Source organism: Equus caballus, chromosome 25 (assembly GCF_041296265.1).
Source record: "Equus caballus isolate H_3958 breed thoroughbred chromosome 25, TB-T2T, whole genome shotgun sequence".
NCBI lineage: Eukaryota > Metazoa > Chordata > Mammalia > Perissodactyla > Equidae > Equus > Equus caballus.
Genome location: NC_091708.1, coordinates 40976114 through 40993603, shown reverse-complemented (window position 1 = coordinate 40993603; position 17490 = coordinate 40976114). Strand labels below are relative to the sequence as shown.

Here is a 17490-nt window from a genome sequence, read left to right as displayed (position 1 = left end):
GGGACCGCGACAGCTAAGTTCTTCACGTGTCGCTCACGTGATCCCAATGGCAGTCTGTGCAGCAGCTCACCAAGACCCCCACCCTACAGACGAGAAACTGAGGCTCAGCGAGTCACGCCCTGCTACAGAGTCAGCTCAGGAGGGGAGGCCAAGAAGCCTGGGCCATCAAAGCTGCTGCCAGGAAGCCTGGCTCCCCTGAGAGGGTGGCTGTGTCGGCCCCCCGGCCCCCGCGGGAAGCTCGCGTTCCTGCCAAGCACAGACACTGGCTGCGTTTGCCCACGGAGCTCCCAGTCGGGTTGAGGAGGAGCAGCTCCTCCCGTGCGGTGGGGCTGAGACCTGCACTCCGTGACGTGGGGTCTCTCCCTGCGGACGCTGTGGGTGGCGGGACATCAGTCTGCTCATCGGACTCAAAGCGGCCACCCCCCGCCCTCCCGAATCCGTAATCTCCTGTGATTCCCCAATTTCACAGTTCACTCTCATCTTCCCAGGGCTTTTTTCACTTCAGTTATTTGCATGATAAAAGTATTGCATGCTTGTTCTAACCATTCCAATGGTACATATATGCTATATACAGTTTGAAATATATAATGTATGACACAAATATGCTGTAAAAATTTGAAGTCTAACCCTCTATACTTTCTTCTGGTACAAACACATACGCGTAGATTTGGGGGGGGTGTAATTTTCAGGAAAAATAAGATCACACTATACGTATTTCTCTGTAACACGTTTTGTCACCGATCTATGGTCATCCTTCTCAGTCGGTACACAGAGACTACTTCTCATTCTTTGCAATAAGTGCCCAGTGTCCACACTCTGGGCACAGCAAAGCTTATTCGCCCATTCCCTTCTTGATGAATACTCAGGCTGTCACCAGGTTTTCCTTTTACAAACAATGCTCAATAAATACTGCTGCATCTGCATCTCTATAAGTGGTACCTACATTTTTACTAGATAAGTTCCCAGAATTTATTCCAGAATTATATCCAGAATTGCGCCCCTAAAGTTACAGTGATGTCCAGCCTACTGCATCGTGTGTGCACCACTTCCCCCTACCCCTGTGGGCTCTGAATCGGATCAGCCTGTGTTTTCCCATCTGAAAACGGCATCATCTTGCTTTCATTAGCAATATCCTCAACCACTAGTGAAGCTAAGCATGTCTTTTCAAAAGTTTCTCAGCTGTTTGCATTTCCTCCATTGTGAGCTACCTGTGCACAACCTTGCCCGTTCTGGGTATTTTAAAACAATGCTGGTTTCCTTTCGCAGGTTTCCGGATACTTGAAGAGGTGCTGAAAGACACGCTCTCTGAAATGCAGGCCTGAGACATCTCCAAACGCTCTGCTCTTTCTGCTCCAGAAGCACTCACTCTTCTAAAAGGCTGCCACATCGCAGCCCAAACCTTCTCACTTTCTGCCTCCCTCCTCCCACCTCGCTCATCTCCCTGCTCTCAGATTCCCCTTTTCCTGCCTCCTCTGGAGGAAAATTCCTCTCGGTGTGTCTCACTTACTCCCTTGTGCAGACTCAGAAAGAAACCCAGCATTAGAAGCACAGATGCGCCAGAGCCTCGCTCTGCCCCTCCCACAGACCACACGAGAAGCAAAACTACTTCAAAAGAAACCACAGGCACTTTGAAGAACGGATCCCTCGCTGCAGGCCCAGACCAAGCCAGCTCAGGCCAAAGGCCACCCAGGACGTGCTGGTGCAGGGAGGCTGGACGACTGGCACCAGAGGCCTGGAAGGAGGAGCGGCAACATGTCTAAGAACCTGAGCCGACGACCTCCCTTCTGGGAACGTGCTCTACACACAGTCCTGCCTCTGCACACAATGACATTCCCACGAGGCCGTCCACTGAAGCGTCCTTTGTACTGGCAGGAGCCAGGGCTCACCCCTGGAGGATCAGTTCTGGAGTCCATGAAATGAAATATGCACAACTTTGGGACAAATAATGAGAAAGCTCTCTCCACGCACCAATGTCCAAAGAGCTCCAGGAGATATTGTCACGTGAACAAAGCAACTTACAAAAGTGTCTACAGCATGGTACCTTTCATGTAATAAAGGGGAAAATGACAAATAAGTTTATTTGTATGTATCTGCATAGAGAGACCCTGAACAGATACAAAAGAAACTAATGTGAGTGGTTCCCTGGGGTGGAATGGGGAGGGTGGGGACAGGAGGCGGCAGGGGGACTTCTTGACACATATGTTCTCACATTGTTTCATCTCTGAACCACATGGAAGTGTCACCTACTTACGATGATACGTGCTCCCCCCTCAGCGAGGCCCACCTCCCCACTTCAGGCCTCCAGGCACTCCCTTCAGGTCAGCGTGTAAAGACGCCCAGGGAGGGTCAAACGCAGGATTCACCCCCTTCTCGCAAAGGCCCTGCGCCCGCTCCAACAGCTAATGCGCAGAGCGGCAGCGGCTCCACGTGGACTGGTCTAAAGGGTCCTAAATGGCTGTCAGGAGGCAGCCCCGGAAGGGCTCTCCGACAAACGTCAGCTTTTCTATTTACATAAAAGGCTCAGCGGAGGCCAGGGGGAGCCAGTTCTCCCACTGCTTCAGAAACGTGGCCCAGGAACAGGTGGCCTTGGGTGTGGGCCTCAGCCCGTAAGGTCTGACCCTTTACCTTAGATTTGAGCAGCAAGTCCTCCTTGGTCACCTCCCCTATCGAGTCAAGGTGAGGGCAAAGGTCCCTGGAGTCCCCCATTCTGGGCCAGGCTCACCTGCGAGAAAACACAACGAGTCTGGTGTTACCGGCAGCCACTGCGGAGGGAGGCAGGGGGGATCCTGGTTAAGTGCACGACTTCGGTCTCGAGTCCGGGCTCTGCCACACATCGGCCGGTGACCCGGGGAAGCTCCATCACTTCTCTGAGCCTCAACACTCCTGGTCTGAGAACTGGGGGTGAGGATAAGACCTCCCTTGGAAATCCTGGGAAAAGGATTCCCGGCGGGGGGGGGGAGGGTGGTGCATGTAAGACTGGTGAGATCTGAGTAAGCTCTGTGGCTTGTACCGATGTCACTTTACTGGTTGTGAAACTGTACGACCCATATACCAAAGACGTGGCAGCATTGGGGGAAACTGGGGAAGGGTACACGGGACCTCACAGTACATTTTTGGCAACTTCCTATGAATTATAATTATTTCAAAAGAAAATGTTTAAAAATAAATAACTGAATAAATGTTTCAGCCACTCACTATCTTGGCAGGAATCTGACTGCTGATTCTAGCTCCAAACCACTGCCGAGAAACGTGCAGACCAACCATAGATGGGAATGCAGCCAAGAGCGCAAGCACACGCAGAGGCTGTGTGTCCACTAGAGGGAGGCGGTCCCCAGGTCCCTCCTGGAAGCCCCCTCCCTGCCCTAAATGGTCAGCCAGAGATCACTTGGCCAGACTCCCAGCCAGAACAGGAGTAGCTGGCGCCTACTAGGTGCCAGGACTGGGCTAACTGCTTCCATGCATTACTTCATTAAAAACTTGCCCAGCGTCTTTGAGGCAGCTGCAATGAGCCCCATGTCACAGATTCGGAAACAAGGGCCCTTCCTGTCCCAGGTCTCACAGAGAGCAGCGCTCGAGCAAGAGTGGAACCCGAGCTGGTCAGACTCTTTTTAACTCCTGGAAAACGCAGACACGTGCAGAACCCATCACCTGGCTTCACCCACTAACAAGTCACGGCCAGCCCTGCTTCAGCTCAACCTCCCACTTCCTGTTTTGCAGCAAAACCCAGATATCACATCCTATGTTTTTCTAAAAGATTAGGACTTGAAAAAAAAAAAAAAAAGAACCATAATTCCATTATTTCACCTAAAAGAAAAATCCATACTTCCTCCTCAGTCAGTGTTTGAGGGCCCCACCTGAGGAGGGGAGGCTCTGGGCCTACTCTGCGCAAAGAGACACCCCCAGGAAGCGGCCAACATTCTGCGGTGGCAGCTGGCAGCGGTGGGCTGCAGTGGGCTGGGGTGAGTGCAGGCCTCTCTGGGGACCTGGGGGACAGACCAGCACACACCATATAGTTCTGTTAGTTTAAAATCACTCTTAGCACCAACCAGAAGCTAAAAATAGCCCCAAATTCCTCCTGGGAGGGGCAAGTACACTGTGGATATTTGGGGCATCCACAGGCTGGACACACCCCCCAGTTTATCCACAGGGACAATAAAAACACACCATTCCCAGGACAGCTAAAGAAAACTCCAGCAGAGCCAGCAAATAGGGCCACCCCTCCTGCAGCATGCCGGCCCTTCACCAGTCACTGCCGGGCATTACCTTTTGATCCCTGAGAGACCTTCCGGGGTCTGCAGGAGAATGCCAAGGGGCCTCTCCCACTACTGCTCCCTCTGGCTGCCACAGCCCGTTAACCCTCTGGACGGAAGGCTCGGCCCCTTCCACGCATGCCACTGGGACCCTCAGATCATCCTTTGAGCCTCCCAAGGACCCTGTGCTGCTCAGAACCCCCGACCCCCAAGTCTTGAGCAACCCCAGGCTACGGGTGCAACCAGGTTCATCCACATGTCGCCACTGGCCCCCTTCCTCGGTGGGCCACAGTATCCCAGATGTGGGCAGTTCAGAGAGAGAGAGGCAGTTAGAAGCTAACGTTTAAAATGGTCACATGACAATGATGGGGTTCAAGGTTCTAAATTCCAAGCCTCCTCACTCGAAGCCAGATTTTTAGATTTTTTTTTTCATAGTTTCCAGTGAGGCCAAGCACACTGGGTTGGTGCTAGTCCCACATTATTTTAAGCTGCAGTTTGTAGGGTTGTTTTAGTGTGTTTGGTATGTGCCCCATCTCTCCAGCTAGACGGCAGAGGAGGTTATGAGCCTGATGCCCAGGACACAGATGACTGTGATAGGCCCACCCCTGATTCCCACGTGCAATCAGATGGCTTAAGTTCCTACAACTTCAGACGGGGGGGAAAAAGCCCTGTGGCTAACAACCCTCTATGTACTCTCTCTGCCCATTTTACAGATGAAGAAACAGAACGGAGCTTAAGTAGCGAAGGAACCTGGCGAAGGTCAATCCCCATGAGTAAGTATGGTGGGGGCCTGATTAGATCAGTCCATGCCCAGCCTTGCTCTAAATCTGGGGCAGCAAATTTTCTATAAATGACCAGGTAGTAAATATTTTAGGCTTTGTGGGCCACATTGATCTTCATCACATATTCTTGATTTTGCTTTTTTTTTTTTTTTACAATCCATTAAAAATATTTTTTAAGAAATTTTAGCTCAAAGGCCCGACAGACCCTACTGGGCCTGCTGCCCTGATTTGCAGACCCCTGCTCTAAATCACAGTGCTACTGGGCCTCACCAAAAGCAACCCTGAATCCTTCCACATCCCACCACACACAGATCACCACCAGTTTAAATAAGGCAAATAGCAAAGCACAGTCAAGAGGGTCTGGCTCCAGATTTTTGTCTAAGTAAGTAATTGAGGGTGGGTGCAAAGACAGAAGAACAAAGATAACCACTGTGGCACCATTTATAATGGAGGACACTGGACGTAATCTAAGTGAACAGCTGACAATTGGATAAATAATGACACGGTCACACACGGTTGTACTACATAGCCATTAAAAATGATGATGAATAGTGAATCTTTCTATCCACGAAATTAAATTAGATCTAAATAAACAGAGAGATATACCATGTTCATGGACTAGCACATTTAGTATTGTTAAGATGTACATTTTCCCCAAACAGATCTAGAGGTTCAATGCAATCTCAGTCAAAATCCTACCAGGCTTTTCTGTAGAAATTGTCAAGCTGATTCTAAAATTTACATGGAAAAGCAAAAGACCTAGAATGGCCAAAACGATTCGGAAACAGAACCAAGTTAGAAGACTCGTATCACCTGCCTTGAGACTTTTTATAAAGGTGCAGTCATTGAGTCAGTGTGGCCCGCACACATACAGCTCACAGGAACAGAACACAGGCTCCAGAAGTAGACCTGCACACACGGCTGATTGATTTCCAACAAGGGTACCGATATAATTCAACGGGAAAAAGATAGTCTTTGCAACAAATGGTACTGGAACAATGATATCCACATGGGAAAAAAATGAACTTCAACTCCTACCTCACATCATACACAAAAATGAATTAGAAGTGGATCGCAGACTTTACGTAATTGGTGGTCAACAGAGGGCTCAAAAGACCTTTGCCTCCTTCTTGTTGTTTTCCAAGCTTCTCAGAGAGCTCGGTTGTTCTAAAATCCGCTCAGCTTCCCAGTTTGCCTTCTCATCTTCAAACTGGCGACATTCGTCCTCTAATTCCTTGCGCTGCTTCCAAATTCTTTTTTGTTTACTCATGGTGCCGTTGGTGCTTGCCCTCAGAATCCTTCAGTTTTGAACTTCTTCTCTGGCCTTCGTCTCAAACACCTGCTCCATCTCCATCTCCCTCATCGTGGCCACCATGTCTCTTCCTTCTTCTTCCATGGGTGCCCGAGGGCTCTTCAGAAGCTGCCCTTTGTTCTCGCTGTTATCAACTCCAACGGACGTCACAGCTGTCAGTTTTCTGCCTCTGTAGTTCTCATAGCGTACATTATTAGTGACATCTTACAAGTCCTGCAAGTGTCCTCGTATTAACATATTTCTTAGAATTGTAAAATCACAATCTTCACCATTTTCAATGTCAGCAACACCCCAAGGATGCGGCCTTCCTCTGACCCTTCTGCCGCTAACTTCAATGAAGTTACTACCGTTCACAGCAAGAGGTGAATGGTCCTTTATGTTTTTAACAAGCTTTTCTTCTTCATCATCTGTTGCTGGAAGTTCATCTATTTTAATTTTATATTCTTGGGTTTCTTTCAGTTGTTGGCACTCCTCTGGTGTGAGCGTGTCTGCTGTGGCAATAAGTGGGTGATGCTCACTTTCTCATGCAAACTCTTCATAAACCCTCCATCCAATGGTCTAAGTCCACATCCTGAAGGAGTAATTCAGTATAAACAGCGCTGCGCCTTGTCATCGGGCATCTGACGTCTGTTCACTCAAGACTCTGCACTGAGGCAGTCCTCAAATTTACCATCAAGGTGGGCAATAACAGGCTGCCGGCGATCACTATTACTGACTGCATCTCCAAATCCTGGGTGTCAACTATCGCAAGGAGCAACCGAACACCACCTTCTCTGATTAAAACTCTGGATTGTTCCACCTGTAAGGTCTTTTTATTCTATGGGAAGGACCTAGACACTCTGGAGAATACAAATCTGTAAGGCATGGAGAGGTGAGGAATGTCGACTTCCCAGTCCAGGTTGGCCATGACCTCAAGCGTGAATTCAAACCCTGTCTTCACTGATTCACTGTACACTTGAACTGGGAGCCTGCAAACCCCACGATGCCTTCAGGCTCATCTGCTGAGCCCCCACGGCCCTGCTGTCAGCATTCCTTTCCACAGCAACGGGGACCTTGCACTGACTGACATCCTCTCTGTGACCAGCTGGCCGCAGCACAGCCCGCCAATTCTCCAGATCACAGACTTTAAACAAAACAAAATTAAAACTCTCCAATTTCTAGAGGAAAACACAGGAGAAGATCTTTGCAACTCTGGAGTTGGCAAAGGTTTTAGGACACAAAAGGCAGTAATTACAAAAGGAAACATTGATAAACTGGACTTTTTCAAAATTAAAACTTATTCCTTTTCAAAAGATGCTGTTAAGAAAATGAAAAGGCAAGCTTCAGACTGGGAAAAAATGTTCACAATACACGTATCTAACAAACAGCCAAAATATATAAAGAATGTTACAACCCAAGAAAGGATAAATAGTTTCAATTTTGTTAAATGGGCAAATGAGTGAACAGACACTTCACCGAACAAGAATGGCCAATAAACACATGAACACATGCTCGACATCATTTGCCATCAAAGAAATGCCACGTTACAACCATGAGATAACGTCTCACACCCCCTAGAAAGCCTAAAACTAGTAAAACTTATACCCCCAGGTGTTGCTGAGGACGTGGAGGGATCGCCGCGCGGTCCGATGGGAGCGTGAAGCCGTGTAAAGCGCTCTGGAAGACAGTCTGGCAGCTCCCTACACGGCTCAGCATATGCTTACCAGACTCCTAGATACCCGCCCAGGAGAAATGAAACGTTCACCACACAAACACTTGTACACAAACATGCACAGTAGCTTCATACATAACAGCCCCAAAAGATCGGAAAGACCCCAGAAGTCCAGCAACAGGGGACGGAAGCAAACTACTGATACATTCATATAATGGAATACTACGTGGCACTGAAAATGACTACCGATATGCAAAGCAACACGGAAAAATTCCAGAAACATTAAACTGAGCAAAAGCAGTCAGAATCAAAAGAGCACACACTATACGATTCTATTTATATGAAACTTCAAGAGACAAAACTCATCTCCGGTGACAGAAACTGAGTCAGTGATTGCCTGGGGCAGGGGAGGAGGCTAGGCTGTAAACAGGCGAGAGGGAGCTCCCTGTGGTGCTGGAATGTTCTAGACCTTGATTGGGGTAGGATTTCTCCAGGTCTCTCCACTGTCAGATCTCAGGAAGCCTACCTTTGAAGTGCCTGCATTTTCTTGTATGTAAATTATACCTCAATAAAGTTGGTTAAAAGCACTTTACAGCACGATTAATCTATAGCGACAGAAAGTAGCCCAGTGGTCGTCTGGGGCGAGGATGGGAGGCAAAGAGGGAACCACAAAACTCTTCACAGGGGTGCATTTTATTGGATAGAAATTATACTTCAATAAAACTGATTTAAAAACCCTGAAAAAAGCCCCACACATTAAATAAATGACTGAGACCTGTGTTATCACATGGATAAATCAGAGAATGTAGAGTAATAAAAACAAGCTGCACGCTTTACACCTATCAGGATGGCTACTAGCCAGAAAACCCCCGAAGATAACAAGTGCAGGTAAGGAGGTGGAGAGACCGGAAGCTTGCGCACTGCTGTGGGATGTAAGTGAGGCAGCTGCTGCGGAAAACGGCATGGAGGCTCCTCAGAACCTACACACAGAATCACCATACGATCCAGCCATCCCGCTTCTGGGTGCAGACTCAAAGGCACTGAGAGCACAGACCTGAACAGCATTTGTGTACCGCGTTCATAGCTGCAGGATTCACACTAGCCAAAGGTGGAACCAACCCAAGGGTCCATCAGATGAACAGATAGGGGCCGTCCTGCTGGTGAAGCGGTTAAGTTCATGTGCTCTGCTTTAGCGGCCTGGGGTTCATGGGCGCAGACCCTCACCACTCATCAAAGCCATGCTGTGCTGGCATCCCACCACAAAACATACAAAACATAGAGGAAGACTGGCACAGATGTTAGCTCAGGGCCAATCTTCCTCAAGTGAAAAAAAAAGAGGAGGATTGGCAATGTGTGACCCCAGGGCCAATCTTCCTCACCAAAAAAAAAAAAGGTGAACAGATAGATAAAATGTGGTCTATCCATACAATAGAATATCATTCAACCTTAAAAAGGAAGAAAATTCTGATTCATACTATAGCAAAGACGAACTTTGAGAACATTATGCTAAGTAAAATAAGCCAGACACAAAAGGACAAACATTATCTGATTCCACTTATATGAGGTCCCTAGAGTAATCAAATCCATAGAGACAGAAAGGAGAATGGTGGGCGCCAGCAGGAGTGAGGATGGGGAGTCTGTGGGGACAGAGTTGCAGGTAGGGAAGATGGAACGGCCCTGGAGATAGATGGTAGTGATGACTGCATACCAACGTGAATATACTTGATGCCACCCAACTGTACACTTAAAAATAGTTAAGATGGGGCCGGCCCCACAGCTGAGTGGTTAAGTTCTCTTGCTCCGCTTCGGCGGCCCAGGGTTTCACTGGTTCGGACCCAGCAGGTCATGCTGAGGCGGCGTCCCACATGCCACAACTGGAAGGACCCGCAACTAAAATATGCAACTATGTACCGGGAGGCTTTGGGGAGGAGAAGAAGAAGAAAAAATAGTTAAGATGGTAAATCTTCTATGTATTTTACTGAACTTTAAAAAGAAAATTAAAAGTTGCAGGATATACATAGTACGACACCATTAAAAAGATGAAAAAGATATGATTACGACGTGAAACACTCGATGACCAGGAAAGACGCTGGTCCCCTTAGGTGCCCTGCCATGCTGCTCACTGTATCCCCATCCTCGCTCATCCTTCAGGTCTCAGCTCCACTGTCCCCTGCCCAGCGGAGGCATCTGCTGGCCCTGCTGAATGCAGTCATACTCTCCTCCACTATCCTCTGCCAAGGGAGGCCCTCTGTCCCTGCTGGCCCACACCCTGGAGTCATCTTGGTCATTTATCCCATTTTTTTGTCTAATGTCTGTCTCCCCTCAAGAATGTAAGCCCTGAGGGCAGGGACCCACTTTGTTCACTGCTGCATCCTGAATACCTGGAACAGCACCTGGAACAGCATAACTTCTCAGTAAATATTTGCTGAATGGATCAAAAGTGCAAAAAGCTATAAAACACTATTCCAAGAAAGTTCCATTTTGGTAAAATAATTTTGTTTTAGGGCCAGCCCTGTTGTCTAGTGGTTAAGTTCAGTGTGCTCTGCTTTGGCAGCCTGGGTTCAGTTCCCTGGCAAGGACCTACACCAGGAGGCGGTGGCCATGCTGTCATGGCGACCCACATATAAAATACAGGAAGTTTGGCACAGATGTTAGCTCAGGGTAAATCTTCCTCGGCAGAAAAAAAAAAAAAAAAACCAGCTTTATGGCTACAGAAAGGATGCTATCGTTGTCTCTGGGAGGATGGTATCAAGTGATTTCTATTTCCTCTTTCTTTGCTTGTCTGCATTTTCTACAAGGAATTTGTGTTGCTTTTGTACTATACAACCTAAAAGGTTAGTCTTAATTCTTTTGAAAGTTTTGAAAATAAGAGGAGCATGTGTCTGGCTGCTCCGGTGTGAGGCTTCCCTCCTGGGACTGCCCTTGCTCTTCCCCAGACCCCGAGAGCACTCTGGGGGACAGAACTGCCATCCCCTGGGACTGTCCAGGCCCACAGAGGGCAGTGAGACTCTCACGGAGTCGCGGAGGCCCCGACAGAGGAAGTGCCCAGGCGCCACCTGGAGGGCCGGAAAGACCGCTTTCCACTCCATGACTCCTTCAGCCCAAGATTTGCTCTTAACACCTCTGTTTTTACCTGATTAACTTTCAGGTTGGATTAAAATTTTTCATCTTCTACCTATGCTGAAAAAGACATTTTTGTTTAGTTTCAGTAAAATTGGCTCCCTTAGAGGGCCAGCCACATGGTGCGTGACCAAAGAAGGGCTGGGGACTGAGCACGTCTGCAGAAGCTGGACAACAGAGATGGACGCAAAATGAAAAAACATCACCTGTAATCTTACTATACAGAAAAAAACACAGTCAGGGCTGGCCCGTGGCCGAGTGGTTAAGTTCGCGCACTCCACTTCAGCGGCCCAGGGTTTCGCTGGTTCGGATCCTGGGCACGGACATGGCACCGCTCATCAGGCCGTGCTGAGGCAGCGTCCCACATGCCACAATCAGAAGGACCCACGACTAAAAATATACAGCTATGTACCAGGGGGCTTTGGGGAGAAGCAAAAAAAAAAACAGAAGATTGGCAACAGATGTTAGCTCAGGGACCAATCTTAAAAAAAAACGAAAGAAAAAATACAGTTATCGTTTTGCTAAGTCTGTTCATATGTATGAATATATGATTTTTAAAACTAAACTCAAACATAACAGATACAGTTTACATACAGCTTTTTTGGTTTATATCATATACATTTCCTCTGTCACTAAACTTCTTTTCAACAACTTCATTTCTGATGGCTGAATAATATTACCCCACATACAATTTAAGCTGCACAGCACCTTAACCACTTCCCTACTGTTGGCCAGCTGGGTATTTGTGCGTGTGTTTTGCCATTATAAGTAAGGCAGTGAGAAATATTTTGGAATATAAAGCTTGGACTACATCTTCGACGAAAAGAAAAATTACTGGGTCAAAATGTATGTTTTGAAGGTTCTAGATACAATTGACCAACTTCCCTCCAGAAAGAGTATGTAAATTTATTTGCCTAACAACAGTGTGTAAGCATGCCCAACATAGAAAGTCTAAGGTTTCCTAACATTTTTTAAAGTTAATGGCTAAAAGTCAGCTTCTACGAAGGGAAAAGGTGAGTGGTAATACCAAACACTTCGGGTGTTTAATATCCCGCACGCAGGACCTGAAACATCAGAGCACAGCAGCCTGCGGGGTCTAAAAGTTTTCACTGTCTTTAACCTTGGTACCCAACCAGCGCTGAGCAAGGACTTCCTCAGGGCGATGACTTGGGGTGATGGAAAACAAGCCGGGCCCGGGCCCTGTCCTCACGGGTACACAGTTCCATACTTCAGCACCAGGGTGGCGGCATGCAGCCACGGGGGATGCTGCCATTACTAACGGCGGCCACCTTTCACTGAGTTCTTATCACACGTCAGTTGCTTCGCACACTCTCTCCCTGGAGTTGACTGATTACAGAAGGCAGTAAGAGAGACAGCTGGCCCGCCCTCCGCTCCCTGCTCTTGTCTCTTGCAAGCTGTGCGTCTTCAGATAAATCATTAAATCCTGAGTTTTCTCATCCATGAAATGGGGACAAAGCAACTAGGGCTCCTGAGAGGAGGAAGTGAGACGACGCACAGGGAGGATCTAGCACAACGACTTCTGGTCACGTGGACCTTCGGGGTGGCTCAGAGTTTGTATTTATCTGCACAGCAAGAATGCTCCAGAAAAGCTTAGTCCTACAATTTGTGTTACCTGCCACATTTTATAGATTAGGAAACTAAGATTGGTAGCAATGTAAGCGCATGCCCAAGGCACCCTCCGTCAGCTTTTCACTCAGGGCTCCGCGGCCCAGGACAGTGCAGGCCAAGCAGCCCAGCCAAGAAATGTACCATGGTGCCCAAGCGCGACCCATCCGGAGACTGACGCACAGCAGCTCTGATTCTCTGTGCTTCTTTTTATGACCCAACTTCGCCTCCTGGTGTTTTTGACATCAAAGCAAAGCCAGGAAAAGCGACCCCAAGGAATGGAGCAAATCGTTAGACGGCTTTCCCATCCTGAGGCGGCCAGCCTCTCTGCTTCCCGGCAACTGGATTCCCTTTCGCAACAGAGGCTTTGAAAAAAGGCACTAAAGACACAGGACAAAATTGGATCTTGGCTTAAAGGGAAAAAGGACATTAGTGGGACATTTGACGAATTTGAATACAGGCTTACACAGTAGATAACAGCATTTGTTACGGACTGAATTGTGTCCTCTGCCGCCCCCTTCATCTGTTGAAGTCCTAACCCCCAGTACCTCAGAAGGTAATCTTATTTGGAGGCGAGATCTTTAAAGAGGTCATTGAGTTCCAGTGATGTCTTTAGGGTGGGCCTTAATCCATTCTGACCGGCATCCTTAGGAGGAAATCTGGATACACAAGGAGGCACCAAAGATGCACGGAGAGGAAAGGCCACGTGAGGACACAGCGAGAAGGTGGCCGGCAAGGCAAGGAAAGAAGCCGCAGGAGAAAGCAGCCTGCCGGCACCTTGCTTGGATTCCAGCCTCCAGAAGTGTGAGAAAATAAATTTCTGTGGTCTAAGCCCCCGGCCTGTGGTCCTTTGTTCCAGCAGCCCTAGCAAACGAACATGGTAGCATATCAACGTTAAAGTTTCTGAAGATGAAGACCATTTTCTGGTCATTATAATGCCCTTGTTCTTAGATGATTCCCCCTGAAATATTTAGGGGTAAAGGGTCATGATATCTGCAACTCAGTCTCAAATGGATAAGCGATGATAATGAGTATATAAATACATAGAGAGTAAACAGGCCAAAAATGTTAATAATTGGTGAATCTAGGTGAAGGGTATAAATGGGATTTAGTTTTATTATTCCTGTAACTTTTCTATTAAGTTTGATTTTTTTTTTGACATAGAAACTTTTTATTGATTCCCTTTCTCTCATCTAAGGTAGGAGCAGGGAGGGGTTCTTTTGGAAAAGGTAACCTAACTCGGCAAAAGGAGCTCCAGGATCCAGCGCCTACCCCGATCCAGGCACGAGGCCCAGCGCCGCACACTCTCTCAGTAAGGCCCGCAGCTCCTCATCCTACAGAGGAAGGATGGAAGCTCCGGGATGGGAAGTGCTCACCGAGGACCACACAGCAAGGAAGTGACACAGCTGGACGTGAGCCAGGTTGTGTCTGCCTTCACAGCCCTTTCCACGCTTCCCTCTGGGCAAATAAATGGAGGGCACACAGTAGGCATCTAGTAAAGACTGGAAGGGAAGGAAACCTGTGCTGCTGGGAGAACTGGATCCCGGGAACAGGCCCTCTTGAGGGCAGCTGGTTGACCGTGCTGTTGGGGGTCAGCAAGGTGCCCGCCCCGTAGCCAGTGCCCGAAATGTCAGCCAGAGGGCTGTGCCTCCACCACAGCAACCCCAGAGCACCTCCCTTTCCTGACCCACCAGACCCACCTCCTCTCTTGGGGACGACAAAGCAGAGGAAAGGAGGCAGGCTGGTAGGTCTGGCAAAGAGCCCACCCATTCCAGGCCCTGGGTGGGACTCCTGAGATGCTTCATCCGGAGTGAGGGCAGGCTCTTTTCCCTCCCTGGGCCTGCACCGCGTGAGGGGGAGAATGCTCCCCCCCGAGGGGCAGGCAGGCAGCGCATCCGGGGCTGGCGCCAGCTGCTGAGACCAGGCCTCGGTGCCCATTACTCATCATCTTCCTGGAGCTTCTGGCTACATCCTGCTCCCAGCTAGAAGCCCAGTCCCCTGGAACAGAAAAGGTGATGCTGCCAAGCTCCCCATCTACACAAGGTCACCCACCTGCCCTGCCTGCCCTGCTCCTCATCATATTAGCCATCCTACACCCCACACACCTGCACCCCTCCCAACATGTACCCTTTCCCTCCGTCCTGCGCTCTTCTTTCCATTCCGCTTCCAAGCAACCCCATTTTCCCTAAAGCCCAAATACATCCTTTCCTTAACCCAGGCTCAACTCACTGAGTCCACCATTCTTCTGACTCAAAGCAGAACCCTCAGCCGCCCCGTGCCTTGACTAGTCCACTTCCCGCACACTTCCAGTGCTCCTCTTTCACCCTACCCACCTTGCCCCCACCCTGAATGGCCTCTCGTACCAGAACTGATACTAAAAGACCTCACTGAATCCTTATAACCACCCTTGAGGTCAGGCAACTTTGGGAGCTAAATCCATCTCCACCTCTGTCACTAAAGAAGGAGAGACTAAGGCTCAGAGAGGTGGAGTAACTGACTGGAAGTCACACAGCTACTGAGCCGCTGAGCCAGCATTCACACCAGGACTGCCTGCCTCGATATCAGTGCTCTGAACTGTCGGCTCTTCAACTTCCTAAACAGCCCTGGCCGGCCTGGAGTGGGCTCAGAGCAAACACCCACGCTCCACGGGCAGCTTCCCCGGCCTCCCTCATGAGAGCCTCTTCTGAGTCATTCCTCACAGAGCATTCTTCTGCTCAACTTAAATTCCTTACATCTAAGATGACGTCTCCGCACAGTCTGAGCCTGGCACTGCACTTGGTTCTGGGCTCCATAAGAGTCAATTAACTGGAGAGAGCATGGGTTTGGGGCTACCCCAAGCCGGCAGGCTTAGCGGCTGGCAGGCTGGAGGCAGTGGCTGGCCCTGGTCACTGAGAGGCTACAAACCCTGGAGTGAGTGTGAAAGTATAAGCAGAAACTCAGACTTATAAGACCCCTAAAACCATAAAGCAGGAGAGGACCAGAGAGGTTCATGCTAAAGGTCACACAGCCTATAAATGGCAGAGCAGGCACTCTGGTGGGGAAAGAGGCTCAGAAAAGGGACGGCTCCTCCCCAGAGTCAAGCTGGCAGAACTGGCACTTGAACCCAGGGCCTATAATCCAGTCCACTGCTTTGTCATGTTACCGACCAAACACAAACCATAACACACCAATTTAAATTGGCAGCTCAGTCCTCTTCCCACTCTTGATTCCCTTGCCTTGTTCTGTTTTTCCTATTTCCAGAGCACTCATCACCTTCCAACAGACTTTACATAATATCATGTTCTTAGAACATCAAGTCCACTAGATCAGGGGTCTTTCGTCTCTTTTGCTCCCTGACATATTTCGAGCACCTAGAACAGTACCTGCTCCATATAGTAAAAGCTCAGTAAATATTGGTCGAATAAGTAAATTAGTCCAACAAGCATTTACTGAATATTTCCAAGGGCCAGGCTGTGAACTGTAGCCACTTTGCTGGATCCCAAATCTATCCGGACATCAGTGCTCACTGAACCCTGAAACAAGCCAACATCTCCTCTGACCCCAGAAGGGAGCTAGCAAACCAACCCCAACTCAAGCCAACCCCGCACATTTCTCTAAACCAATAAACTCTCAAACCAAACTAAAACGTGACGCACATCTGAAGCGAAGAGGACTCAAACGTCCCGGAGGCTCCCTCCCCTGCTCAAAAAGGCCCAGCAAGACTTCGAGGGTCTGCAGCCCCTCAGCCCACCAGCCACTGCCAGATTCACAGCTGCCCCTGTTTCAGCATTGCTTTTGCTAAACAAGTCTCAGATTTGCTGCATCCTAGTGGTTTCGCTGGGTGTTCCGGCCTTGCCCAGCAGAGACAGCTCATCGGTACCAGATGCTCCTCCCTGGGACGTCAGATGAGGCGAAGGAGGACCCAGAGACATCCCTGGCCTTCTGGCCCTCTCCCTGGGGCTGTCCAGTACCCTCTGGCGGGAGGGCAGCTGGGTGGGCAAAATTGGAGCCATTTCTGGGAGTGTGAGAGCTGCCGACGTCGACTCCCTGGGTTCCTGCAGCAATTCCCAAGGAGCCTCTCCTTCAGCCAGCAGGAACACAATGTCCAGTGATTCCCACGTGCATCTGGGTTTGGCTGAACCAGACTGCAGAGGGCAAGACTTTGAGACGTTTAATATACGGCTTTTGATCAAAGAAAGGCAGAGGCTGTTTCAAGAAGTCCTGAGTCTACTATTATCTCAGCCCAAGGAACAACAATCTCAGAGGAGATCGGTCCGGAGAAAAAAAGACATTCCAGAAATGCTGCTCTGCTTCAGAATGGTCTTCCGAAAGAGGGAAGCAAAAACAGGCTGCACCAGCCCCTCCCCCAGCCAATGAGCTGTAAACAGCACCTGAGGCAAACATTTACTGAACTCTCACCGTGCCAGGTACTGTGCAAAATGTGTGGCAGAGGCAGGCCTGCCCCTGAGCCCTGCTCCACCTTCCATCTGTGCAGCAGGAGGCACACAGCCCTCTCAGGGCCTCTGTATGCTCATTTGCAAAACGCAAAAGAATAACTGAATCTACTTCATAGGATTGTGGTGAGAGTCAGTGAGAGAATGCTTAGTCCAGTGCCTGCCACACAGTAAGCGCCTAAGGTAGTTTTTTCAAAGGAAAGGAGCAGCCTGTATTGAGAGAAGGAAAACTACTATTTAAGGAGTTTCTAAAAGTCCCCTAAGCCATTATTTATGTATTTCGTGATTTCCTAAGTGTTTGTTGTTGCCTGTTTTT

The 17490-nt window shown here is 48.9% G+C and overlaps 1 protein-coding gene and 1 pseudogene across 5 annotated transcripts in view; both read right to left on the bottom strand.

The window, feature by feature from the left end:
- Nucleotides 1–17490, bottom strand: part of USP20 (ubiquitin specific peptidase 20) — a 42619-nt gene that overhangs the window by 24387 nt on the left and 742 nt on the right. For 3 of the 5 annotated variants that reach the window (XR_011432619.1, XM_023629126.2, XM_070251641.1), the window contains exon 2: nt 2626–2722. Coding sequence is in view for 3 of the 5 variants with exons in the window: in XM_023629126.2 (XP_023484894.1) it covers nt 2626–2706 (81 nt within the window). In the remaining 2 variants the exon portion in view is untranslated. Of the gene's footprint in view, nt 1–2625; nt 2723–4263; nt 4615–17490 lie in introns of those variants that run through there. The other 2 variants (XR_011432620.1, XM_070251640.1) reach the window with 1 other exon arrangement.
- On the bottom strand, nt 6010–7720 carry LOC100069888 (septin-7 pseudogene; annotated as a pseudogene).